This window comes from Rutilus rutilus, assembly GCF_951802725.1.
Source record: "Rutilus rutilus genome assembly, chromosome: 13".
In the NCBI taxonomy this organism is placed as follows: domain Eukaryota; kingdom Metazoa; phylum Chordata; class Actinopteri; order Cypriniformes; family Leuciscidae; genus Rutilus; species Rutilus rutilus.
Genome location: NC_140218.1, coordinates 5,940,547 through 5,967,695, shown reverse-complemented (window position 1 = coordinate 5,967,695; position 27,149 = coordinate 5,940,547). Strand labels below are relative to the sequence as shown.

Below are 27,149 nucleotides of genomic sequence, written 5' to 3'. Positions count from 1 at the left end.
CTGCTGCTGCTGTTATTACTACTGCTGCTGTTTTTATTGCTGCTGCTGCTGCTGCTGCTGTTATTACTACTGCTGCTGCTGTTATTGCTGCTGCTGCTGCTGTTATTGCTGCTGCTGCTTCTGCTGTTATTGCTGCTGCTGCTGCTGCTGCTGCTGTTATTACTGCTGCTGTTGTTATTGCTGCTGCTGTTATTGCTGGTGCTGCTGTTATTACTACTGCTGCTGCTGTTATTGTTGCTGTGGTAATTGCTTATTATTTGGTTATTTGTGGTTATTATAACAACAACAAAAAGACAAAAAATGTTTGTTAAACACAAAATGTTTTTATTTCCTGTTTCCATTTTTCATTTATAATGATAATCATTTTTCGAATATAAGTTTCACAATTTTCATGTCAGGCAATATATAACAGTATATTCAGGATATTTAATAAGATACATCTAGTTTCTGAGCAGTGTTTTTACAGAGAGTGAAGAAAGAATAAGACACCGTCTCACTATGAAGGACAGATGAAAAACCGGGATGAGTCTGTGAGCTATTTAAGTCATCCGGCGAAAGTCAAAGTGACGAGCGTGTCGAGTTATTGGATTGGAGAGAAACACAGACGGGGACAAAGAGCTCAAAGATGCCGTCAGTGTGTGAGAGTGAGTGAAAAACTCTCTAATGAGTTTCTAGTAGCGCAGGTGTGTTTGTCGTTGCCATTATTTGTGTAAGCCTGTGTTTTTCGCCATGTGTCATCGATGATATAGTCAGAAGCGTGTTGGTTCAATTGAAGCTGTAAAGGTGCGGTCACACTAGCGAAATTCGGCGAAATTTCGCGTGCAATAGCATATTAAGAACTGCTCACTTTCAAACCAAGCGGAGAATTTGCGTGACCAACTCGAGCACCAGCGAAATCTAAATAGGGAACACATTCGTTCTCACGCGACACTCCCAATCGCACGAATTCCTGACTGGACCGCAAGATTGTGCTGAGCAACGGTAAATGTGACCGCGCCTAAACTCTCAGTAACACCTATGACATCACGCACCGTTTCAATGGTGAAGTCCTAAATTCCTGTCTGACTGAATTTTTCGTCTCACGGAAATTAATAAACCGTATGAGAAATGTAAGTGAACTACACTCACAGCGGTATACAAACGCTCGACGAATCGCTGCTGCATCTAAAATACAGAAGTCGAAAAGAATATGCAATAATTCGATTTACCGTATCTTAAAAACATATAAAATCTATTCCATGACAGGCAGCACACGTGAAGTAGATCTTAGTAAACGTACGACAGGCAGCGTAAGTTTAGCACGCGGCTAATCTAGTTATTAGTCACTGCTCTTTGTAAACATTGAACTGTTCCCAACATCAGGCCCGTAACTTCTTTTCTGATGTGCGACGGATGAACTAGTGACGTTAATTTAAAAGTTTGGCCGCGTCTGGCTCTTTTTCCCACACAGTTTTCTAACACACACCCTCCAATGTTTCAAATGCACAACACTGTGGCAGTAACCCGATAGAAACACAGCACATTCACTACTGGGGGCGAAATGAAGGATTGGATTGTGAAAAACACGAAAGAAAAAGAAAAAACAGACAGGCCGGCCGCCCGTACATCGTCGATGGCAGGCTAGTGGTTCGCTAATAATCACTACGCTAATAACCGTCTCGGTAACCTCCTCGCTAATCAGGGCGGCAGGTCACGTCTGTTTGACTCGAATCCCCTTGAACATCCAAATGTCAAATCACATGATAAAAATCTAAGATCCTACCAAAGCTAAGAAGAAATTAACTAAAGTTTTGAGAAATATGTTCATCTAATGTTCGCGTAATTTTCTCGCTGTGCGCTAAAGTGCAGCTAACGCATGATGTGCTCAACAACAAAGGAATTTAAAATTAAAAAAACACTTTTTGGGAAGAAAAACACGTTTGGTTATTCATTCATCTACATTAGTAAATATTAGATTGGCAAATTTTCTTAAAGTTTTTTTTTCTTTCACCCAGGAACCCTTTTCTTTGTACCTACTCTCTTCGTTAACTACCCCAGATTCGCTATTATTTACAAGTATTAACAGTACACTCTTGGACCAGAAGGTATTGCTGTGTACACATTTAGAAAGATGGGTCGAACCGTTCTGGACAAAATGGAGCAAATACATTTTTAGTCGACTGGGCAAATTAAGCGCGAAACAAACGGCGAACTGATATGGCGCAGCTTGAAGCTGATTGGCTAATGTGTAAGTCGTTGAGTGCAGTCTGAGCGTGTGCAGAACGTCAGCCAATCGTTTCAGTTTAACAGCTTGTGTGTGTGTGCGTTTGTGAACATTACAGTGTTACAAAAGTGTTTTCACAAACATTGTCATATAAAAAATAAAAATCACAAATCAGATAATAAATAAATAAATGAATAACATCATAAATGTACCTCGATTCATCAATCAATCAAGCAATAAATAAATAAATAAATAAATGGATGGATACAACAGATATCCGATTAAGAGCGCGATATATCTCACTGGGACAGATATGGAAAGTTTATGGCTCTATTTATAAATCAATCATATTAGCACTTTCATCTACGCATTTCCTTATTCATTCAGATTTGACCTATTTTGAATGAAGTTGAATTCAACCTGATTTGACTTCTCTAATTCGTGTTATTTATTACACACTCACAGTCACATAAAAGCTATTTTTATAGCCCAAATGAGTGAATCCAGCATTTCAGCTCAATATCAATAAGTAAGAGAGTATAATTTGCATACATTTTCATGACAATTAATTAAGCACAAATGGTTCAAATGTGTTTGCCATGAAAATAATTGTAATAGGCTTAATTTTCTTCACGTAAAATCTGAACTCTTGAATGATTGTGGTCCCTCTGAATTCACTGGATTGTTCATGAGATTTTGATTATGTCTGTATTGGTTGTCTAGAGATTTAGAAAGGCTATCGATGATATTTTCCTGCTCTCTTGATTTCACTTTGGAACGATATCAGCTGGGTATGACGACAGTCAAGAGTACTCAAAACACACAGAGATATACAAAGACACACACGCACGCACGCACACAGAAATCATCATGTAGACCCGAGTATGAGGACAGACAAATACATGAAACACTTTGAGATATGATTGACACCTCCTACAATCTCCTGTGTGTGTGTGTGTGTGGCAGATGTAGTTGCTCTACTTGGTGATGCGCAGCTTAAAGGAGACACGGCCAGAGAACTTGTCTCTCTCGTTGATCGCAGTGGGTTCTTCAGAGAGACTGTTGATCTTACACTCCACATTGACGTCCGTGTTGAAAGTGATGTTTGTGAACTTCACGGCCACCAGAGGCTGAGAATAATTCACCTAAACAAACACACACAGAGGTTACACGCGTATATAATCACACAACAGTGTTGTGTGTGTGTGTGTGTGTGTGTGTTCTTGCCTGTGCTCTCTTGCCGTAGTATGGATAGTACATGAGGTTGAAGGCTCCACTAGGAGGGAAGTAAGCGATTTCGCCAATGCTATCTGAATCCTCCTTCTACACAGAACAAGAGAGAAATCTCAGCGCAATGTAAAGCACAGTGATTCTCAACCAGATGATTTAGGATTATTTAAACATGAATTAGCACATAGCTAACATGATTTAACACTTTGCTTACATTAATTATCATGTTGCTAGAACATCGCTAGCATGATCGAACTCTTTCTAGCATGAATTTGCATGTTGCTAACATGTTTTGCAACATTGCTACCATGGTTTAGCATTTTGCTAGCAACAATTAGCATTTTGCTATCATGAATTAACAGGTTTTAACATAGATATCCATATAAGGCTAGATGTCTTAAGGCGGAGTCACTTCCGGCATCACCGGCGGCCATCTTGCCACAGGGAAGCTGTGAATTAAGGTGAGTGATCAGCACGCACACAAATCCTCTTTATCTCGCTGAAATCTTGACGGATTTACAAATGGTTTGGTTTCTTACAAACGTTATTAACGTGGCTATAATTCTTTCATATGGAAGTCCATTGTTATAATTATTCATATGTATGCAGTGTCATAACTACATCTCTGGCGTTTATAACAAACCAAACCATTTGAAAATCGGTAGAAAATTTTGCAAGTTATGGTTATTTAAAAGAACATGCACCATGTTACGAGTGAGCGAGCTCCCTGTGGCAAGATGGCCGCCGTGTGCGGACGTCGACCTCCATTGGCCAGCAGCGCGGACGAGACATCTAGCCTTTATTATATGATATCTATGGGTTTTAACACATTGCTAATATGTATTAGCATTTTAACATGAATTAGCATGTTGCTAGCTTGAATTAGCATTTTGCTAACATGAATTATGAATTAACAGGTTTTAGCACATTGCTAATATGTATTAGCATTATAACATGAATTAGCATGTTGCTAGCTTGAATTAGCATTTTGTTAACATGAATTATGAATTAACAGGTTTTAGCACATTGCTAATATGTATTAGCTTTTTAACATGAATTAGCATGTTGCTAGCTTGAATGAACATTTTGCTAACATGAATTAACATGTTGCCAGCCCGAATTAGCATGTTATTAGCATGATTTAGAATGTTGTTGGCATGTCCTAAGCTAGTTGCTAGGCTTTGTTAGTGATAGATACGTAGTGGATAAAGCTTAAATACTCTATTAGGGTTATTTAGTTTTGATTGTCTGTTTATCAAAAAACATTAGAGGGATCAGTTAGAAAAGATAAAGCAACCCGAGTCAGAACAATTTGAAGGTCTGAGCCGAGTTTGTTGGTTGTAGCTTGAAAACTCTAGGAGGACATACTGTAAATTTAGCTCAGAAGAAGAAGAAGAAGAAGAAGTTTAAATAGTAAACTTCAACCATGCATTAAAAAAAATTACACCCTCAACAACTGTGTTTTTTCTTTGAAGCCTGGCTATATGGAGGAAGCCTAATTTTAACCCTGTAATGCCTGACTTATAAAATAATAGTTTATTTACTTATTTTTTTAATGGAACAATTTATTGAACATTTAAACAATGAAATAAGTTTATATACAAAACAAGTTTGCATATGTGTTGTTTAGTTGAGCATCATGTTTGAAACATCAGGCTTTTATGGCTAATATAGTATGATATCCTGAGAATATGGAGGGGAAAAAAGCTCAGTTGTTATTCAGAGGCCCAAATTGAGCAAAAATATGCAAATTGATGCAAATGCTGATATTAATATGCACAAAAAGTGATGAAATTCTGATGTTTGTAATGTAAATAAATTATATTTTTATAACAGTATAACAGATACTTACATGAAATGCATATAAATATCACTCATCATGCTAATAATATGTCTAAGTAAGATGATATTTAAATGCTTAGTTTTATGATGCAATTCAATATGATTGACAGATGAACTAATAAACCTGATGATCATATTTGATCCTCACATCGCATATACATTGATTAGTGCTGGGCAACGATTAATTGCATCCAAAATATGTTTTTGTTTACATAATATATGTGTGTGTACTGTGTATAATTATTTTGCATCCATGTATATATTTAAGAAATATTATTATTATTATTATATATAAATAGCAATTAAAAAAAACACACATATATATTATGTAAACACAAACATATTTTGGATGCGATTAATCATTACCCAGCACTAAAAATGATGCATGGATAATCAAGTAAACTGAAGTGGCTTCAGTCCAGTAAGTGTTCATTTTGAAATATTACTAACAATATCAAAGTTGCACTAAAAATCAGTAAAGATTAAGCATAAAGACACATGAACCACGAGAGGGGCTTCAACTAACCTAGTTCAGCACTAGTTAGGGTGTGCACTAATGTGGCATGTGTGCTAGGGTGACCACCCGTCCCGCTTTGCGTTGTACCGCACAGCATTTTCACCCCTTGTCCCGCACGTCGCATATTGAGAATATGTCCCGCATTTTCATCGGTCTATTGGTTTTTAATTATTATATTAAGAAAACGTGCATGCGTTCTTTTGCCTTTTTAAGAAAGCATTTTATTTATTCTTTCTGCGGTGTAGTTTTTCACCTATAGGCTATTTAACAGCACTTCGTCAGAAGCACAAACACAACAGCCGTTTTTTAAATCCTATCCAATGGCTGAAAAGAAAGGAGTAAACACGGTCACTAGTAGGTTGTGACAGCTGTCAATCAAAATGTGGACCGGTGATTCGTTCCATGTGTTTCCTGTCAGAAAACAAATGGATAATTCGGTCAATTAAAATGAACTTAATTGTTAAATAACTAAATAATTAATTAAATTAAATTATTTAATTTAACAGAATTTATCAAGATGTTGCCTGCTGTGGTTGTTTTAATTCACATCCTTTCTAAAAATATGACATTTTTGGTTGTGTCTGTCAATGATCTAATTTCATGCTGTTTTATATTTTATTTGTTCATTGTTTATTTTGTTGGATTTTAATTGGTTGGTCAGAACTGTTTATAAAATAGTGATCTGCATGATGCCGCTGCCTTTGGGCTCAGTGATGTTGAATTTAAATGACATGTCAAATAAAGACATGTGATGTTACTTTACTTTCAGGGACTAAAGAACAAAGAATTTTCATCAGCTGAAAGGCAGAATTCAAATGTTTTTATTAAGTTAGACATTATATAATAATAAAAAAAAACGAACAAAAAAGTCCATCTTTAAAGATAATCAGTCTGAAGGGTGCAGAAACACAGGGGTGGTTTATGTTTTAGTGTTGGTAAAATGTCCCACATTGTCCCACACAAACTTATAATCGTCCCACATTTGGTTTGTTTGATGGTGGTCACCCTAATGTGTGCTAGTCTACGTTTATTAGGGTTAGGGTTTATTGGAAGCTAAGTGTGTATTCTAGTCTATTTCTTACCCACTCGTCTCCCGCTTTATATCTCTGAGTAGGAGGGATGCAGTGAACAAACATTATTGATGCTTGACTGGCTGTTAGTGATGAGTTTGTCATGATGGTCGGCTGAAGGTCAGGTAGATCTCACTCACCTTTGCCCCGCAGGTGACGTATGGAGCTTGCACGATCAAAGTACTTCTGTTCAGATTTCCTGGCCTCATCCCAATCACCTGCAGAAGAGACAGCGCTCATGAGGGAAGGATAACAGAGCGTTTATCATCAAAAGGACTGATAACAGAGGGTATGCGCGTGACGTCACCGTCGGCCCGAGTGGCACCGAGTGGCAAAAAGACTGAGCGGCAGCAGACAGAGAAAGGCGGACTTGCTGTTTTCATGTTGTATTTAGGGGTAAAAGAAAAGAAAAACTTCTTAACTCAAGATGCATTTACTAGATGAGTAAGGTATTATGTCCTGTATTGGGGGAATTAATCAAAATTAAGTGATTTGATGCTTAAAAAAAGCAATGGGATAAGAAAAATGATCTTAATTAATTAATGATTTACTTAATTATTCTTGTAATCATGTATAGTATGACGTGTGCAGTCGTTACAGTGATCTGTGCTGTGATTGGCCGGTTACCCGGTTGAGTTTGATGAGCACGCAGGGTTTGCCGTCCTGGTATCCGTACGTGCGGTCCTCCATTCCGGAGCATTCCCCCAGGATGGTGCGGTTGAACTGGCAGGAGCGTTTGGGGTTGTTGCGCACCTCTCCGCTGTCCTCCTGAATGAAGTATTTATCTGGGGGGCAGTCGTCGTTGTTCATCACCTGCTGAGATTCATTATAGGCTGCGGGAAGACACAGGTCAAAGGTCAACCGGGCTCATTATCGCTAACTAAAGATTAGATTATGAGATAACAGAAAAACTTGAACTAAACTACATTAGAACTGGAATGAAGACCTGGAAATAAATGAAAACTAAAACTGTAATAAAATTTTGAATTAAGCATAAATATTCGAAAAGAACAAAAACTGAAAACTAATAAAAGTGACAAAAGCACATAATATAATTACTAAAAGTAAAACAAAAATGGAAAATATAAAAATAAAAGCTAAATATTAATATAAACTATAATAGTATATAAATAATGGAGCAGGCTTATTAACTAAGACTATTAAAAAACATTTTTGTCAAATAAAGCTAAAATAAATGTAAATATTAGATGAAAATTTTTCATTAAAAAAAGACCTTGCAGTGTAAGTCGCTTTGAATAAAAGCGTCTACCAAATGCATAAATGTATAAATGTAAAATAAGTTGGAAGCTGAAGCTCTAAAATTATTAACTGGAAATAAATAAACACTAAAACTGAAATAAACATGAATTAAACCTAAAGAGTAATATGTTTTAAAATGAACAAAAACTAATAAATGTGACAAAAATAAAATATAAAAAAGCTGATTCAATATATTAATAAAAACTATAATAATATAGAAACAATGTAGCAGGAATATTAACGTTAACTAAGACAATAAAAAAATATAATGAAAACATATAACGACATTTTTTAAATGTTGCCTTGGCAATAAACTAAAATAGGTTTTAACAGAAGCACTAAAATGAATAACTGGAATGAAAGCTAATTCAAAATATTATATAGTATATAAATAGTATACTAAATATAAAACTGCCCTGTAGAAACACACTGTTATGACAATAGTGATTTTTGTCCTTGTATGAAGGAAATGTATGATAGAAAGTCGTACAGGTTTGGAACTACATGACGGTGAGTAACTAAAAGTTTATTTGTGTGTGAATAATTCTTAAAAACTTTCAAACTTTCGATACTTTGTCGAATTTCAGGTGAGCAAATTTGTCCTTATATTTATCCATTTGCCAGATGCTTTTATCCAAAGCAATGCATGCATTTTTATTACCAGGTCATGCATTAATCAAACCCATGACCTCAGTGTAGCGAGCACCATATTCTACTCTTCCAGATGAAAACACATGTGTGAGATTGTGAGGCATTTTACTTCATTGCATACCTTTTTTTTTTATCACTCTATTTACTTACGTGCAAGGAAGTTGTCCAGGGCCTGCATGTACGAGTCCCAGGTCTCTGTATCGCCAGGTGTATAAATGATTTCTAGAGCTTCTCCTTTTGGCCGAATCATCATGCCTGGAAACACACGCACACAGTTGCATGATAGTGTGTGTGAAGGTGATGGCATCTGTTTGTGCGTGTGATTATAGTGTATTTGTACCTGGTACAGCCAGACGGTCCTGCCAAGTGGGCTTATAGTCGTCCAGCGTCAGCAGCATCACATACATGGTGAGGCAGAACATGCCGGCCAGAAACGTGTAGAAGACCAGATAGAACAACAGAATCAGACCTGCAGGACACAAAACAACGTCTCTTTATTATTTCAGCATCTGAAGATCGGAGTATACTAATGTCAAGTCAAGTCAAGTCACCTTCATTTTTGCAGCGCTTTTAACAATATAGGGCCCTATTTTAACGATCTGAAACGCAAGTATCAAACGTGAAACGCAAGTAACTCTGTTGGCGGATCTCGACGCAAATCTAAAATGAGTTGGTCTGAAGTAGCTTCATTACTCATAGGTGTGGTTTGGGCGTAACGTGAAATAAACCAATCAGAGCGACATCTCACATTCCCTTTAAGAGCAGGCGCGCTTGTTCCATGGCGGATTGCTATTATAAAGGCGGATTTGCCAGACGCACGCCAGGAGCGGTTCATAGCCGAGGAGACCGACGTTCTCGTCAGGGCCGTAAAACACAGAGAAGTGACATTGGGGATGGAGAAACACACCCAAATTAGTTTCGGTTAAACACAGGGATGTAGTGGAGGCTAAACGCACGTAAACGCCGTTTACGCACCTCTCAAAATTCGGAAATAGCGTTTGCCCACCTCCAAAGTGCGTTTATCCACCTCTACATTGCGTTTATCCACCTCTAAATTTCACGCTATTTGAGCGGACTTTGCTTTCCCAGAGCGTGATTGCCGATCGGCACATGATTCGAGCATTTGGGCAGTTAACTACAGAGCAGAACGCGCAGAACGCAAACACGGAGCAGAGAGCGCAGCGCGCGACACACACACAAACACGGAACAAAGAGAACGGCGCACATATATAGCAGAAAACACACGCTCGTTAAGTTACTAAACAAGCTGCGCGAGAATGAAACTTGATAGCAGCCGCAACAGGAAATCATTAAAACGATGCAAAAAAAGAGATTTTTTTTATTTTTATATTTATAAGTTTATATTTTTATTCATTACAGGCAGCTGGTTTAATGTAGGGAGCATGTCAAAACCCAACTGTACAAGAGATTCAGAGGGAATCAAGCCTGCACCAGGTTAAAGACTTTCCCTCTACAGGGAAACAATGATCCACATTTTTCTGATAGAACAAACAACTAATCAATTAATCGAGGAAATATTCAACAGATTAATCAACTATGAAAATAATCCCAAATCCCAAATCATTATGCACAAGTGCATTGCATTGGAAGCCCTGGATATAAGCCTCCCTCTCGATCTCTCTTAAATATTTTTGTTTTCTCTGTTTTGTCATTTAGTGAACTTTATAGATTTCAACCATATTATTCCTTTTTGAGTCTCTTTAACATGAACTTAGATTAATGTATGAATTGAATAGTGATTGTGTGACCTATGATGAGGGAACAACCAGTGATACCCTTGGTAGTAACATCAAATAATAGCCTATAGCGATGTCATCAGGATACACATACCGATAGGCAGTGGCCCACCTTACCGGGGGTGACCACGTCGTGGTCCACCAGAATTTATAGTTTACCCACCTCTTTTTTTACCACTACACCACTGGTTAAACAGGCGTGTAACAATTTGGGTAAATGTGTAAGCTAGATTTATGCCTATTTTTATACATCTTCATGGACACAACAATGATTTCCCTCGTGTGTCAATATTTTTCCTTGTAATAATGTATGATTTGCAAAAATGAAAACTGCTGCGTCTGTGTAGATGAGAGAAGCAAAGTGTATGTGCGTTGTGCTCACGCTACATTATGGCCAAGCATGCGCCCTTAAAATAGCATCTGAATAACGCGCCACTGACTTTAGACGAGGTTTCTCCTGGTCAGTGGCGGAATTGTTTTCTGAAACTGCAAAATAGCACCAGGGAACGTTTGCGCCGGAACACGCCTCCTCTTTTCGCTGAACCGCCCCCGGGAGCGCAAGTTCATTCCCTAATTTACCGACGTGTATTTGTTTCATTTATTGTATTAAAGTCTTTGAATGTTCGCCAGTTCCCGCCTCCTCCTTCCCATAACATCTAACCTTCCTACAGTACACTTGTAAGTGTACAATTTCAATAATGTGTGGGACTAAATTGGCCCACTTTTTAGTGTATAAAATATACTTTTAAGTATACTTTATGTAGTATGCATAATGTACTAGTATACTTCTAAGTGTACTATTTCAATACTTCACTTTTTGGTGTATAAAATATCCTTTATACTTTATGTAGTAGGTATACTAATATCAATGTACACTTTTTAGTGTATAAAATATTCGGTTACACTTTATTTTAAGGTGTCTGTGTTACAGTGTTAGTATACAAGCACATAAGTATATAAGTACTGAGTAATAATAATTAACTACATGTACTTACTACAGGGTTAGGGTTTGGTTTAGGGTTAGTTGCATGTAATTATGCATAATTTATAGTTATTACTACAACTACATGTAACATCTGTAACAAGGACACTGTAAAATAAAGTGTTACTAAATATACTTTTAAGTATACTTTATGTAGTAAGTATACCAATATTAATGTACTAGAAGTGCACTTGTAATTGTAGTATTTCAGTACCACTTGGGACAAAATTGGCCCACTTTTTAGTGTATAAAAGTATACTTTTAAGTAACAGTAGTAAACTTTTAGTACACAACAAGTTAGTACTACAAGTGATTTTACTAGTTAGATACTTTTAGCAAATTTTTACCCTAAGCCAGTGATTATTATCAATATTATCTATGATCTATTATCAAGTTTATAAAGTTATAATTATCAAGGGCTTTATTAACACCCTGGAGCCGTATAGATTACTTTTATGATGGATGGATGGCTTCAAAATCTCAGGTACCATTCACTCCCATTATTAAGCTTGGAAGAGCCATGATATTTTTTAATATAACTAAGATTGTGTTTGGCTGAAAGAAGAAAAAAGTCATATACATCTAGGATGAGGCTTGAGAGTGAGTAAATTATGGGATAATTCAATTCTTTGGGTGAACTGACCCTTTAAGTCCTGTGTTTTCAGTTCACGTCTGTCCGGTCTCATTCATGTATGGTTGTGTTTGCCTGCTTGTCTTCATGTGGATATTATTCAGTAATGTGTGATCCTTTCATCTTCATGCCTCTGTATACAGCTCAACTGTGACAGAAAGTGTAATATATAGTTTTTGTTTAGTTTTGTGTCACTGTTTTAGTGTTATTTTTTCCCAGCCAGGAACCTCCAGACATCGAGGAACGGCAACATGAGCCTCTACCGTGATGCAGGAGCCAGCGACTAAAGGTATAGCTGAGCGAAACATCGCCGCGGAGCCGGAGCCTCGCGTGTCTGAGCCAATGATGTGCGAGCCGGCTGCATCATCCGTCGCTGAGGGAGTTCGTGATGAGCGCGAGGGTGAAGAAAGGAGCCCCAGCCACACCCTCCACCATGAACAGTTATTTTGATTTTGGAGAGGACGATCCCCTACCCCCTTTAATCCCTCCCGAGACTGTTCTATTTTGGACTCTCTGGTCCCGCCCAGTTTCCCTCCCCACCTCCTCTTCAGACTTTTGTTTTGCCGGTCCCTCAGTTCATTCTCAGTCCCTTCTCCAACCGTAAGCCATGCCTGCAACCCAGTCCTCGCTGTCTCCCATGAGCCCCTCAGTTCCTCATCCGACTCCTCTCAGTGGCACGACTACACCTGGGGTCCGCTGTGAGCCAGCTGGGTGTGGAGATCCCGTGGCTCCGGCTCCAACCTCAGATCCCGTCCTGCCACCTCGGCCCATCGCCATGACTCCTCCGCCTTCGCTCCTTCCTCCCTCGACTCCAACAGCGACCATTGAGCTTTCAGCTCCAATGGACACTTGGACTATTGGCTCCGCCTGGGTCAGACATCGCCAGCACATCACCACGAACTTTGGGGCCATTCCCTGCTCTCCGGCCCTCCACCCCTTTAGCTCCATTTTGTCTCCACCTTCCCTCAAGCTACGCCTCAGCCCTCAGTCATTCCAGCTTCACCTCAGCTCCACTGGACTCTCGGACCATTGGCTTCGCCTGGGTCAGACATCTTCAGCACATCACCTTGGACTTGCAGGCCATTCCCTGCTCTCCGGCCCTCCACCCCTATAGCTCCATTTTTTCTCCCCCTTCTCTCAAGCTACGCCTCAGCCCTCAGTCATTCCAGCTTCACTTCAGCTCCACTGGACTCTTGGACCATTGGCTCCGCCTGGGTCAGACATCTTCAGCACATCGCCATGGACTTGCGGGTCATTCCCTGCTCTCCGGCCCTCCACCCCTATAGCTCCATTTTTTCTCCCCCTTCTCTCAAGCTACGCCTCAGCCCTCAGTCATTCCAGCTTCACTTCAGCTCCACTGGACTCTTGGACCATTGGCTCCGCATGGGTCAGACATCGTCAGCACATCGCCATGGACTTGCGGACCATTCTCTGCTCTCCAGCCCTCCACCCCTATGAGTCCATTTGGCTCCACCTTCCCTCAAGCTCCACCTCAGTCATTCCAGCTCCACCTCAGCCCTCCAGTACCCTGTTTCCATCTTGGGGGGTTGTCGCTGGGGCTCCGTTGCAAACTCGGGGACAGTTAGCGTCACTCTGCTCCTTCGGCTCTCTGTCTGCGCCAAGGGCTCCACCTCTATCGGCTCCGTCACCTCCGCTTGAACTTTCACTCTGTCAACTTTACTGTAGTAAACGCTGCACAATTGCAAGTCGAAATATTGGTTTAATTCTGTCATACTGTGTGTTTGAAGCAGAGTCTGATTCAGAAGAAGAAGAGAAAGTCGATGTTTCAGAATGGTAATGGTTTTATGAATCACTCTCTACAGCGTCAGACACATAACGGTAATTGATATGATTGGCCTTTGGCTTGAATACATTATCAAACAGCTAATAATGTGTTGATATTGTTACACAAACCATGTTCCCGTTCGCCATCTCAGAGTCAGACATCTGCCTTCTGAAATCAGTATCTGTAGAAATGCTTTGAACATCATAGAAAGTCAGTGGAGGAAAGCCCCGCCCCACTCGTGACCAGATTGGTCACATGTAAATTGTGACTATACGAAACAGACGGTTTCAAACCACATTTTTGAGACTGTCTTTTGTAAACTGCAGTTTTAAGGAGAAAATACTCAGCAATAGTGTCGACTTATGAATTTGCACATGGTTTGTCTGAAAGCATATTAAAAACACCACATAGACATATAAACAACATTAAAAGCTTGATTTTCATCACAGGGAGACTTTAAAGGCTTGTAGTTCATGAATGCTTTGGAATACAGATCTAAGATCAGTCTCTTTTATTGTAGAAGTGAAAGCACTTCAAAAAAATCTAAATGTAAAGAAGTTTTAGAAGTTTACGTTTACTGTACAGCAAATGTAATAAACTAAATATTTGTATTTTATATAAAGTTTTTTTACAAAATAATTGACTCTAAACTGCTAGAAAATCAAAGCCATACATCTAACCAAGTTGTGCTCCAAATTTGAAGTTGATATCACAGAAAAGATGTGATTGGATAACTGGACTAACCAGTGGACCAATCGCATCGCAGCATATCAAATATTGGGTTGATGGTTCTAAGAACTCCAGAGTCAAAGTCTGTCATAAGAATCATGTGGTTTTATTCCCTCCAGAAGCGACTCACACAATTTGTGTTCCCAAACACCAGCATCTGAACGCAAGAGAACATGACAGCGTTTACTGTGTTTCGTCTGACGCTCTGAGACGCAACTCATTTATGATGGAGGGAAAAGAGCCCGATTGCAGCAACTTACAGTTTTATTACTGATATTTTGCACCAATTTCCCAGGAAGTTACCATTTTGTTCTCTTGAACACATGGGTTTAAATGCTGCTTTATTCGCACTTGCTAGAGCAAATATATACACAGAGACGCTGCTGTTAGCATGTAAGATATGCTGCAGCTGCTGTGTAAATATCCATACATCAATCCTGTAGCAAATCTAGACAGGTGGAGCTGGGGAGGTGGAGGGGTTCAGAGAAACTCTGATACCGCTGCAGGACTAGATTACAGCAAACACTGAATCGGACTATTTAAATGTTGAGCAAGCAATCTTATTGGCTGCAGGATCAGCAGAGGCCAATCAGTTTGTGCCGTGTGGTAATGATGTCATTGCCTGCAGATTGCATGTAAAGGACCAAGCGTGCCGCACAAGCCCTGAAAAGTGAAGCCAAAACGTCTCGATCGCCCCCGGTGACTGGTCCTAGTATAGGTCATAAGCCCCGCCTCCCCGAGTTATTCAACGGGACGTGAGACCAACTAAACAATTAAATTACACTTCAAATATCTTTTTTCCAAAGGTGGTTTCTTTCATTTGCTGTCGTTTTTATCACGCTGATGTAAGTTCAAGTGTCTGTTTCAAAAATAAGTTACGTGATGCGGTGGTGTAACGTCATGATTGACAGCTGTGATTGACAGGTTCTCGAGCGAAGTAGTCACTGAAGCACCAACGGACATTTTTTTCGGGATCTTCGGAGGACTGAGGAGATTGTATTTACTTTATTTTAACAAGCCTCTTGTCGTACTGCAATCAATTTTTTAAAAAGTGTGCAGAATCCACTCTCCCTCAGTGCATTCTGCGAGAGTGAGGGCGGAGCGTTGATTTCGTGGCTTTACTTCCTGCTCACGACTGCGCAGGTCTGGTCCCGAGATCGCTACTGCGCAGACTCAAGTTCCAAGATGTCAGCGCCATATCGGGACTCTGGCGGCTTCAGTTCTCATCAATGGAAGAGAGCGAAGGGGCGTCGTCCATCTTTTTTTACAGTCTATGTAAAGGACCATCAGGTTGCGCCCTCTAGAGTTTCGTGACTGAACTAGATATTTATTTTACAAATGTTTTGGGGGTTTTTTTGCCACAAAGTTTAAAAGTTTTGACTATATGACGATACTTAATAGTTTATATAATAAAAGTCTTCTAAAAGTAAAAAAAAAAAAAAAAAAGTCTCTAAAAGTTTAGTTTTTGTACAGATTTTTATTGGGAATATACATACAGGTGCAAAATATGCAAATGCACTAGAAGCATCAGCATAATTTTCTTTTTCTTCATAACAAATAACATGTTGTTCTTCAGTTATAAAAATGACTATACAGTTATACAGTGTTAAACCAAAACATTCAGTTCAACTTGATTCAATTCAGTTCAACAGAATAGCTTTTATTCAACTCGATTAAGTCAAATTGTGTTCTTATCAGTGCAGTTAAATTGATAAAATTACAGAATATATGTATATATGTTGTCAGTTCTCTTCATGTTTACACAGGTGTTCAGCAGAGAAACCACAGGTGTGAAGACCAACATCCTCCAACAGACACAATACTGACTGTCTTCTGTCTTGACCAATCAGAATCAAGTATTTCAGAGAGCCGTGTATTAATTCAGATGAACTGTGATAATGTCGGCAGTGTATGTGACCTAGATTCCCCTCTATTCACTCCATCTTCGTGTCATCTGCGTGTTTCTCATTCGTCCATCACTGAGCAAATGTCAGGACAGACTGCGAGTGAGTAAATCCTCTTACAGTAAAACCACAGCGTTATCTATCTCTCTCTCTCTCTCTCTCTCTCTCTCTCTCTCTACTTATTATACTCGTTCTGTTATCTTCTTTCTTTCTCTCTCTGTGTGTCTGTCTGTATCTTTTATTTTTCTAGCATTTATTTTCAGTCCATTTTAGGTCTTTGTCTTATATGTCGCCCCATCAGTGTCTCTCGCTCTCTCTGAGTGGGGGGATGGGAGTCAGATTAGTGTCTTCTTCTCTCATTGGCTGCTCTGCCACTGATGTCATCAGTGCTCTTGGCCAATCAGATACCTCAACACATATGATATCTGGCCAGTGAACTCATCTGACATAATTTGACACACACACACACACACATACTTGTTTATATCATTATGTGGAATTCCATAGACATAATGATTTTTATATTGTGCAAACTGTATTTATAATCTATTTATAAGCTGTTTGCCTCATGGGGACCAAATAAGTCCCCGCAAGGACAAATATTTCAGGTTTTACTATCTTGATCCTCACAATGTAGGTTAAACAAGAACACACACGCACACACTGATCTGCCTTTGATTTGGTCTGTTTGTATTAGCAGAATTTGATTGATTACTTTGAATGTGGATTAATTAATGGATAGTGCAGTTTAATTTTAAAATGTTACATTTCTAACAGATTTAAAAAAAGCTTTACATCAGTTTATGTGTCGAAACGCATTCAGATGTGTGTGTCCTGCTTGATTGTTTCAATCGAAATCCATCCAGATATTTGACAATCTGACATTTAAAACAAACTCTGATGATGAATTTGCACATTTGTTCTGTATTATTGGAAGGAATATGACAACTCATATCTTTCAGTCTTTTGCGTTTGGGGTTTTGCTGTCACTGATGGTGCTGCAGTGAAAAGATGTTGAAGATTTAGACAGAAGAGAAATAAAAAATCAAAAGCATACAGTAGTGAATTTAGTCTCTGTTCACTGTTTTCCAGTACTATATGAGCAAACTACTATCTTCATTTATTAATAAACGCTCATGAGAGGCACATCAGGACATTTGTGTGTGTGTTTCTCTCTTTGTACAACACACACACACACACACACACACACTCATGCTGTCAGTGACTCAGCTAAAAGCCATCAACCAATACACAATCTGCATTAAAGTGATTATTAATGCATGAATTACTGTCACAAACACACGCATATTAAATAACATACGCAAACGATAGCAAATCTAAGCTCGAGACAGACAGTGTAGACAGAAGTGAAGATGCACAGATACAGTAGGCTACATATGTGTGCATGCATGTTCTGTATATCGTTATATAATAACCGCATCTCCGGATATGAGCGAAATCACGTCACGTCACGTGAGCGCGCGCAAGCCGAGGACACTCACCGAATAACCTTGCGCGCGCTCAATCTGCCGCTGATCGATTAACGATCAGAATGATTGATTATGTGTGATCTGTTCAGTGATGATCGCACGGAGACCGAAGCTTCCTCACTGTAACCCATAATCTCGTTCATTTCTTTGCACCCGTTGACCTTTAACGCACACGGATGAGCGCGCGCACACACCCGAGAGCGCGCAGCAACAGCATCGTCAGATTGTCCTTTAATACATTAAGGCCTGCTGCACACACACACACACAGACATACACACACACACACGGCTGCCCAGCAGACGCATTGCGCAACGCGTCCCGGTAAAAATGTTGAAATGAATGAAATACCGGCGATTGCGCTCGCGCATCAGGGCATCACCCGTCCGGAATAGCACGCCACACACCGACCCGTTGTGTTCCCCGCCTTATATAACACACACCCCGGTGGTCACTCACCCCAGCTACTCGCCGTTCTCCCGAGCAACTCGTGCGTCCGCGGGTTCCAGAAGAATTCCTTCCATTCCCCGGATTCCTTCTTCTCGTCCTCTTTGGCCATGTCTCCGATGGATTCTCAGGCGCGCGCTGCGTTTATAACCGCTTAGAATAAACGCGATGGAACTGATGAATGCGAGCGGACGGTTTATTTTATTTTAAATTTGCTTTGCGTCTGGATTCGGACGGGTTTTCTCGCTCTTCACCGTTTGAAAACCGAACGGAGTGCCGCAGCGCGCGCACTAATCCAGAGATACTGCGGTAAAAACGCGCTGAGCGCACGCGCACCCTGTAACCCCCCCCCCCCCCCCCCCCCCCTTCTGCAGAACAGAAGCTTCGAAATCCACCCTCCCCCATCACACACAAACACACACACACATAAACACACACTCTCCATCAGCAGTTCCGCAGCCAATAGCATCTCTCCCCTCTTTAAGCTCCGCCCCCTTCTGGTCCAGAGGCTCTGCATCCGCCCGTCTGTCTGTCAGGAGATGCTGGAGTTTATTAATTCGTGATAATCAATTGTATCTTCATCCACATGTCGTGAAGAGGAAAGCGCTTCTCTTGTCTGTCTGTCTGTCTGTCTCTGTGCTTGTATTCTGGTTTTGTGAGAATGGAAAATCATGGAACATCATGTACAGACAAAGCAGACACAGGGCAGAACATTGTTATTATAAATAGAACAGTGGCTAATACATGTCTGCGGGAAAGAATAAAATGTTAAAAGCTACTGTAAGTGATTGGAAGAACATTTCAGTCTACAACCAGTGAGAAATCACACCTGTCTGTGACAGAATGAGACTCTGAGCGGCCAATCAAAAGTGACCTCTGCCTGTCAATCATTGACTGCTGAAAGCATCAAATCATCAAAATTCAAACCAACATGTTTTTTTAGTTTATATACTCAAACAGTGAAGCACACGCCATTTATCATTGCTTTTACACTAAACGCATTCAATGACAATATCTTTCAATTGACATGAATCCATGTTTCATCTTTATTATTTTTGTCATTTAGCTGTCAGTTTTGTCATATCTATAGATAGACAGATAGATAGATAGATAGATAGATAGATAGATAGATAGATAGATAGATAGATAGATAGATAGACAGACAGACAGACTCATAGATAGATAGATAGACAGATAGATAGATAGATAGATAGATAGATAGATAGATAGATAGATAGATAGATAGATAGATAGATAGATAGATAGATAGATAGACAGACAGACAGACAGACAGATATACAGACAGACAGACTCATAGATAGATAGATAGATAGATAGGTAGATAGACAGATAGACAGACAGACAGATAGAGAAATAGATAGATAGATAGATAGATAGATAGATAGATAGACAGACAGACAGACAGACAGACAGATAGACAGACAGATAGACAGACAGACAGATATACAGACAGACAGACAGACTGATAGATAGATAGATAGATAGATAGATAGATAGATAGATAGATAGATAGATAGATAGATAGATAGATAGATAGATAGATAGATAGATAGATAGACAGACAGACAGGTAGACAGATAGATAGATAGATAGATAGATAGATAGATAGATAGATAGATAGATAGATAGATAGATAGACAGACAGACAGACAGACTGAATGACAGTTAGACAGATAGATAGGTAGATGATAGATAGATAGATAGATAGACAGACGGACAGACAGATAGAGAGATAGAGAGAGAGATAAATAGACAGACAGACAGACAGACAGACAGACAGATAGACAGACAGACATACAGACTGATAGATAGATAGATAGACAGACAGACAGACAGATAGACAGACAGATAGACAGACAGACAGACAGACAGATAGATAGATAGATAGATAGATAGATAGATAGATAGATAGATAGATAGATAGATAGATAGATAGATAGATAGATAGACAGATAGACAGACGGACAGACAGATAGAGAGATAGAGAGAGAGATAAATAGACAGACAGACAGACAGACAGACAGATAGACAGACAGACAGACAGACAGACAGACAGATAGACAGACAGACAGACAGACAGACAGATAGATAGATAGATAGATAGATAGATAGATAGATAGATAGATAGATAGATAGATAGATAGACAGACAGATATACAGACAGACAGACAGACTTGTAACGACAATGACTACGACATCCGGTCACATGCTGTTCAAATTAGTGGATCCCGATCTCGCAAACACATCCTTCATTGTCTGAGCAGACAATAGATCTATTCACGTCCTGTAGTGGCGTCCCGACGTCGGTTCGGACTGTCAAAATTGCAACTTTGTTGCTCCCCCGAGGGACATGAGTCACCGAAGGAACCCTGTTGTTTAAGATCCCCCCAGTTCAGCATGAACTCCCCATGACTGTTACAGCCCCGTGACATTCCAGATACTCCACACACACACACACACACACACACACACACACACACACACACACACACAAACATCCTTTGTGTATAACTGAGAATAAGAGAAATAGGCTATCTTTTATTTTACCTTTTAAATATATGTACAAATCCTATATGCATGTGTGATTAGTTTCACCTTATAATAGAGGTGTGGTTTCTCATATGTAGTTTTGAATTCTAAGTGTTTATCGAAAGAATGTTTCCCCCAATTTAGGGTCTCAAATAGAATCATGGTTTTGTAACCCTACCTCAGACCATAAAACTTTATGGCCCAGGAAAGAAGACATTCCAACACACACACACACACACACACACACAGAGAGAGAAACTTACTACAGAAAAGGACTGTTTACCCCTAAAGTCACTTTTCAATGTACTAAATATATCCCTTTTTGTGTTAAGAGGTGTGTGTAAACCATAGGGAAACATATATGTCCTATTGTAACATTAATTGAACTGCAAATGCCAGCCTACTAATGCATAATAATGCATCTTTGCATTACCACAACGTTTATATTCTATTTTTGATATCTCTGTAATCCTCTCAATCTAACGGAGTTGAATTCCGATAGCAGAATACAAGAATATGCATTTATTCCAGGAAATACCATATTTCTAAATATGAATGCTATTTTCGATCTCTCACACGACAGTCAAAGTAGGCGTTTCTTCACAACAAAGAAACTTCTTTCCGCCTCGGATCAGAAGGTCTGATTTGCTGTTGTTACAAACAGAGGGCGTAAACAGACGTCTTTTAAAAGGAAGAGACCCCCACTTCTAACTCTCTTCTCTCATCGATCGCTCTGACCTCCCTCTCTTCTCCCTCCTCCAAAACTTTGGAAACCCAAGTCCGGACCGGCTTCGGCCTGCTTTTCTTTTCTTCTCTTTTATTTCTTCTCTAGAACCTTCCCAGAAACGGCTCTCCGCGCCGCTTCGCTAAATATAGGCGCCTAGTCTATTTTTGACGGACGCGCGTCCAAGTTGCACCGGAAATACAAAATAAACACCAATATATCCTTGGTAGAAAGCATAGACTGTAAGGTAGAAACCCCCAAAATCAAGAAAAACCACGTCGGACAGGCAAATCACGTGGTCTCGCGCATCCAGTCGCTCCGCTTCTGAAATGCTCCTAGGCTGCGTTCCAGTCCAAAATTGTCATGCCCTTCACTCGCTAACTTCCCTCCGTCTCGTTCACTCGGATGTACGTCATTGCTTACATTGCACGAGTGCCCACTACTGGCGGAAACTGCAATGGGCTGAACTGGAACGTCCTAAGCCCTTGATCACTTGGAATCAGCTGTGGAGTTGATTTGTTATTTATTTATTTTTCCTTTAAGAATTTGTTTAATGCAGCATCCAAATGTATATAGGTGTGTTTGGGTTGTTTTAAATAAAAAAATATATAATTAATTATATCATAGAGTTGTCTGTTGTTGTGGTGATTAGACGAGATCTGTGGTGATGTCACAATCGTACTGCATTGTGGGACATATAGATGCCTGAAGTGTACATTTGAAGTAGACTCGCTCCCTCGGTCAAAATCGAGGGAACAAGGGTCTGTCCATATAAACTTCTCTCGTCCACTTCTCGAAGTGGAACGCACTTCAAAATGGCGGCAGGGATTCCCCCGAGGGGAAGTGCTTAGGGAAGTTCGCAAGTGCGTGTCTAAAAGTGGACTGGAACGCAGCACTGGTGTGAGTTGGCACCGCGTGGAGGACGGAATAAAACCTTGTCACAGACGTAATGCACCGCACACGTGTGCAGTGTAAATGAGGGGTCACGCCCGTTTCACACATACTCCGTTTGCAGTGCGTATTTTTTTTCGTACCCATGTTAACAGGTTAGAGCTTCCACACTGCACGCGGTTGCAGTCCGTCGATCCGTTCCAGTTGCGGTGCGTATACAGCAGTGCAGAGATCGTTTCCGCACCGAGTCTATTTCTGCTGTGCTGCAAACGCTGAATTAAAGTGACAGCGCATGTTTCATGATCAAAATGAACACAGATTGACCTAAAAATGTAGTAATTTCACCATAAATGCGATTAATTAAATAAAATGTAGTAATCTTAACATAAATGTATTTAATTAAATACTATTTTCACTTTAAGACCGGGGTAAAGCAAGGAAAACTACAATTTACCTCAACAAGGTGAACGACACTCGTGGAGGTGGAAAAACAAGTTCTTTGTGACATGCAAGATTTATTGTATAAAGATTTAAATTATGCAAAAGAAAGAGTAGCCTATATGAGTCTGCTGTTTTTGTCAATTTTAAGTTTTAATTTAAAATGTAGTCTATGCGATTTTAATATAAGTACATGGTTAAATATTTTGCCACTTGCTTGAGCAACTTAATATATAATTATATAGAAGTAATGCAATGAAGTTTGTTTAAATTGTGTTTAAACGTGAATACGTCTATTAAAGAGTAGCCTATATGTGTACAAAGAGAATCGCAATGCTGACAAAAAACTTCTTTTTTTTAAATAAAATTTGCTGATAACTTATGGATTTGAAATACAATTTGTTTGTGGTACAGCCGGATCAGTTATGCACTGCAAACGCAGCTTATGTGAAAGCACTTTAGCGCATGCTGCTCCTGCACCGCATACGCACTGCACACGGAGTATGTGTGAAACGGGCGTCACGCTGCTTTTAAAGACACACGCAGGACTCTGCCTTCCTTCCTCATACAAAGAGAACCATATGCAAGTATCGATTATTGAATTGAACTTTTAATGTGATTTCTTTGTTGTCTCTTAAGGGTCACTGTCTGTGATTTTTGCCATAGCCTACTGCGATCTCTGATCGCAGATTTTTGCTTTCACTTCCGATCTCATCTCTTATCCCTCTCTCTCCTCCTCTTCTCTCTCATCCTTTTCTGTCATTCATATCTTTCTCTAATTCTGATCATTTTATTCTCTCTCTCTCACTGTTATTCGTTATCTTGTATTGTTTAACTGTATTTTATGTACATAGACATATAATCCGTGTGTAACGTGTAGTTTGATATATTCCTTAGTTTGATGTATTAGTCCAATTATTAAATTCCATATGTCCTTGACTGACTCTGTTTTAATTGCCCATGTTACGAAGTCACTGAAATGTCGATCTTAGCTATATGCTTTATCTTGATACGATTTAAGTAACCTAATCTTACAAACCCAGAGAGTTGTTTTCTTTCAAGGCCTGGAAGGGATACTCTTTCTTGTGTTTGTAAGAAGGATCATTTTCCTTGAGAGTTAAATTAATCTTACGTTTAATGTTTGCGGGACAAACAGATTGTTTGATAGCTAAATTAATTCCAGTAAAGTTATCCCATAACTTCGAGCTGAAATAAGACTATGTATTAATGACGAACCATAACCCGTTATGGTAATCATTCATATATCAATCTAGTTCAGCTGCGATAAATTAATATAACTGTAATATGCAAAATAATAATCATATTCATGATTATTCAAATTCCCTATAGATCATTTGAGCTAATATTAATATTAATGTACAACCAGTTGTTGCTACAGACTGATAGATAGATAGATAGATAGACAGACAGACAGACAGACAGACAGACAGACAGATAGATAGATAGATAGATAGATAGATAGATAGATAGATAGATAGATAGATAGATAGATAGATAGACGGACAGACAGATAGAGAGATAGAGAGAGAGATAAATAGACAGACAGACAGTTAGACAGATAGACAGACAGACAGACAGATAGATAGATAGATAGACAGACAGACAGACAGACAGACAGATAGACAGACAGATAGAGAGATAGAGAGAGAGATAAATAGACAGACAGAGAGTTAGACAGATAGACAGACAGACAGACAGACAGATAGATAAATAGACAGACAGACAGTTAGACAGATAGACAGACAGACAGACAGATAGATAGATAGATAGATAGATAGATAGACAGACAGACAGACAGACAGACAGATAGATAGATAGATAGATAGATAGATAGATAGATAGATAGATAGATAGATAGATAGATAGATAGATAGATAGATAGATAGATAGACGGACAGACAGATAGAGAGATAGAGAGAGAGATAAATAGACAGACAGACAGTTAGACAGATAGACAGACAGACAGACAGACAGACAGATAGATAGATAGATAGATAGCTAGACAGACAGACAGACAGACAGACAGATAGACAGACAGACAGATAGAGAGATAGAGAGAGAGATAAATAGACAGACAGAGAGTTAGACAGATAGACAGACAGACAGATAGACAGACAGACAGATAGAGAGATAGAGAGAGAGATAAATAGACAGACAGAGAGTTAGACAGATAGACAGACAGACAGACAGATAGATAAATAGACAGACAGACAGTTAGACAGATAGACAGACAGACAGACAGATAGATAGATAGATAGATAGATAGATAGATAGATAGATAGATAGATAGACAGACAGACAGACAGACAGACAGACAGACAGACAGATAGACAGACAGACAGATAGAGAGATAGAGAGAGAGATAAATAGACAGACAGAGAGTTAGACAGATAGACAGACAGACAGACAGATAGATAAATAGACAGACAGACAGTTAGACAGATAGACAGACAGACAGACAGATAGATAGATAGATAGATAGATAGATAGATAGATAGATAGATAGATAGATAGATAGATAGATAGATAGACAGACAGACAGACAGATAGATAGATAGATAGATAGATAGATAGATAGATAGATAGATAGATAGATAGATAGATATAGACAGACAGTATCACCAGAACTATCTGCGATCCAGAGACTCGTCTGCTAATAACCTGTCTTTCAGTAAACTCTGTTCAGATTGTCCTGAGTTCGCTGTCTTCTATTCCGTGACTGAAGACCAGACCATGAAATGGATTATGCAGCGCGGTTTGCAGTCGTGGCTCTTGAGAGTCTGGACTTTGTTTTGTTTTTACAAAAATTGAATTGAAAAGTTCTGCCTTCAGCCCCTTTGACGACGAGACCCTGAAGTCGAGCGCGAGCCAAAGCTTTCAACGGGCCGGCTGGGCTGATAGCCTCGGACCTGTAGCACTGAGCCCAGAATCATGCTGCGTTTCCACCGTCACTGCACTAAAACACGCCTCTCTGAACAACCTCACACACACACAGCAGTTCACAGACAAATGGAAGTTTATCAGACAAACTAATCAGAAAGAAATCACTGGAAACTAGCAAGATCACCAAACGAACATGAGAAAAGCAACCGTTTGCTGGCATTTCTGTTGTTTACAACCCAAGCATCAATGTTTTACCACAGGTTTATAATAAGAATTGATACATTGATCATAATTAATTAATTTGTGTCAAGATTGCACATTAGTCACACAGAAATAAAGTGGTTTACAGTTATTTCACAAAAGAAAGAGGACACACGTCGCCTAATTATTCAGTCATGTGTGTGTTTCTGCTTAGTCATAGGACAGCATGTTTACATCACGTTTAGAAAGAATGATCATTTCTACAAATATGCCACCAAATATACGACCTGACGAGCACTCTCTCCCAATACAGTTATATTTTCAGTCAGAGAAACAGAGGAAGCTCCTAAAACCGGACTCGCTTTATTTCATGACATACGCAGAGCTAAACATGGATATCAGACAGTCCGGTATAAAGATACGTACTGACAGATCAAATAAAAACATGATTGTGATAGCCTATGATTTGTCTGATTTTTTCGTATACCATGTTTATTATGTTAATGGTTAGCGTGCATATAGTCTTTTGCATGAAGATTTCTGATCAGAATCCACATCGGATCACAAACAGACGGTATTCAAACATGGAAGTGAGTTTTGAGCTAAAATGATGTTAAAAGTCTTTAATGCTGATGTTAGCTGGTATAGTATGAAGATAAATCAGTAGCAAAACTCAAGAGCACGTAGATTTGAATTTGAGAACTTGTACAATAAATATTGGTACTTGTACATGAACATTTACACTCACAGCTCCAATGTGAAAACCTGTAAAATAAAAATCTGAAGTTGAATGTTGAAATTTGCACTCGCATACAGTAGTCACAAACCTGTATTCTGAATCTGAAGCTGCAGACAAGTAGACACAAATGTGTAAAATGCCATTCACAGAAATACAACGACAGACACAAACTTGTAATATATATTTTGCGTTTAATCTTACATTC

At 39.3% G+C, this 27,149-nt stretch overlaps 1 protein-coding gene across 1 annotated transcript; it reads right to left on the bottom strand.

The window, feature by feature from the left end:
* Positions 1 to 303: 303 nt before the first annotated feature.
* atp1b2a (ATPase Na+/K+ transporting subunit beta 2a) lies at positions 304 to 18,808 on the bottom strand. Its single transcript, XM_084428585.1, has 7 exons — positions 18,510 to 18,808; positions 9,114 to 9,242; positions 8,924 to 9,028; positions 7,490 to 7,695; positions 7,003 to 7,080; positions 3,431 to 3,526; positions 304 to 3,348 (listed from the first exon to the last, which is right to left on the bottom strand). Exons 1-7 carry the CDS (start codon positions 18,607 to 18,609, stop codon positions 3,181 to 3,183), a joined length of 882 nt encoding a protein of 293 aa, XP_084284711.1. The 5' UTR covers positions 18,610 to 18,808; the 3' UTR covers positions 304 to 3,180.
* Positions 18,809 to 27,149: the final 8,341 nt, after the last annotated feature.

Coding starts and splice junctions, on each gene's coding strand:
- atp1b2a (XM_084428585.1), bottom strand. CDS start 18,609: ATGGCCAAAGAGGACGAGAAGAAGGAATCCGGGGAATGGAAGGAATTC. Junction 9,029..9,113: donor GGACCGTCTGGCTGTACCAG/GTACAAATACAC, acceptor GTGTGTTTCCAG/GCATGATGATTCGGCCAAAA. Junction 7,696..8,923: donor CCTGGACAACTTCCTTGCAC/GTAAGTAAATAG, acceptor GTCTTCCCGCAG/CCTATAATGAATCTCAGCAG.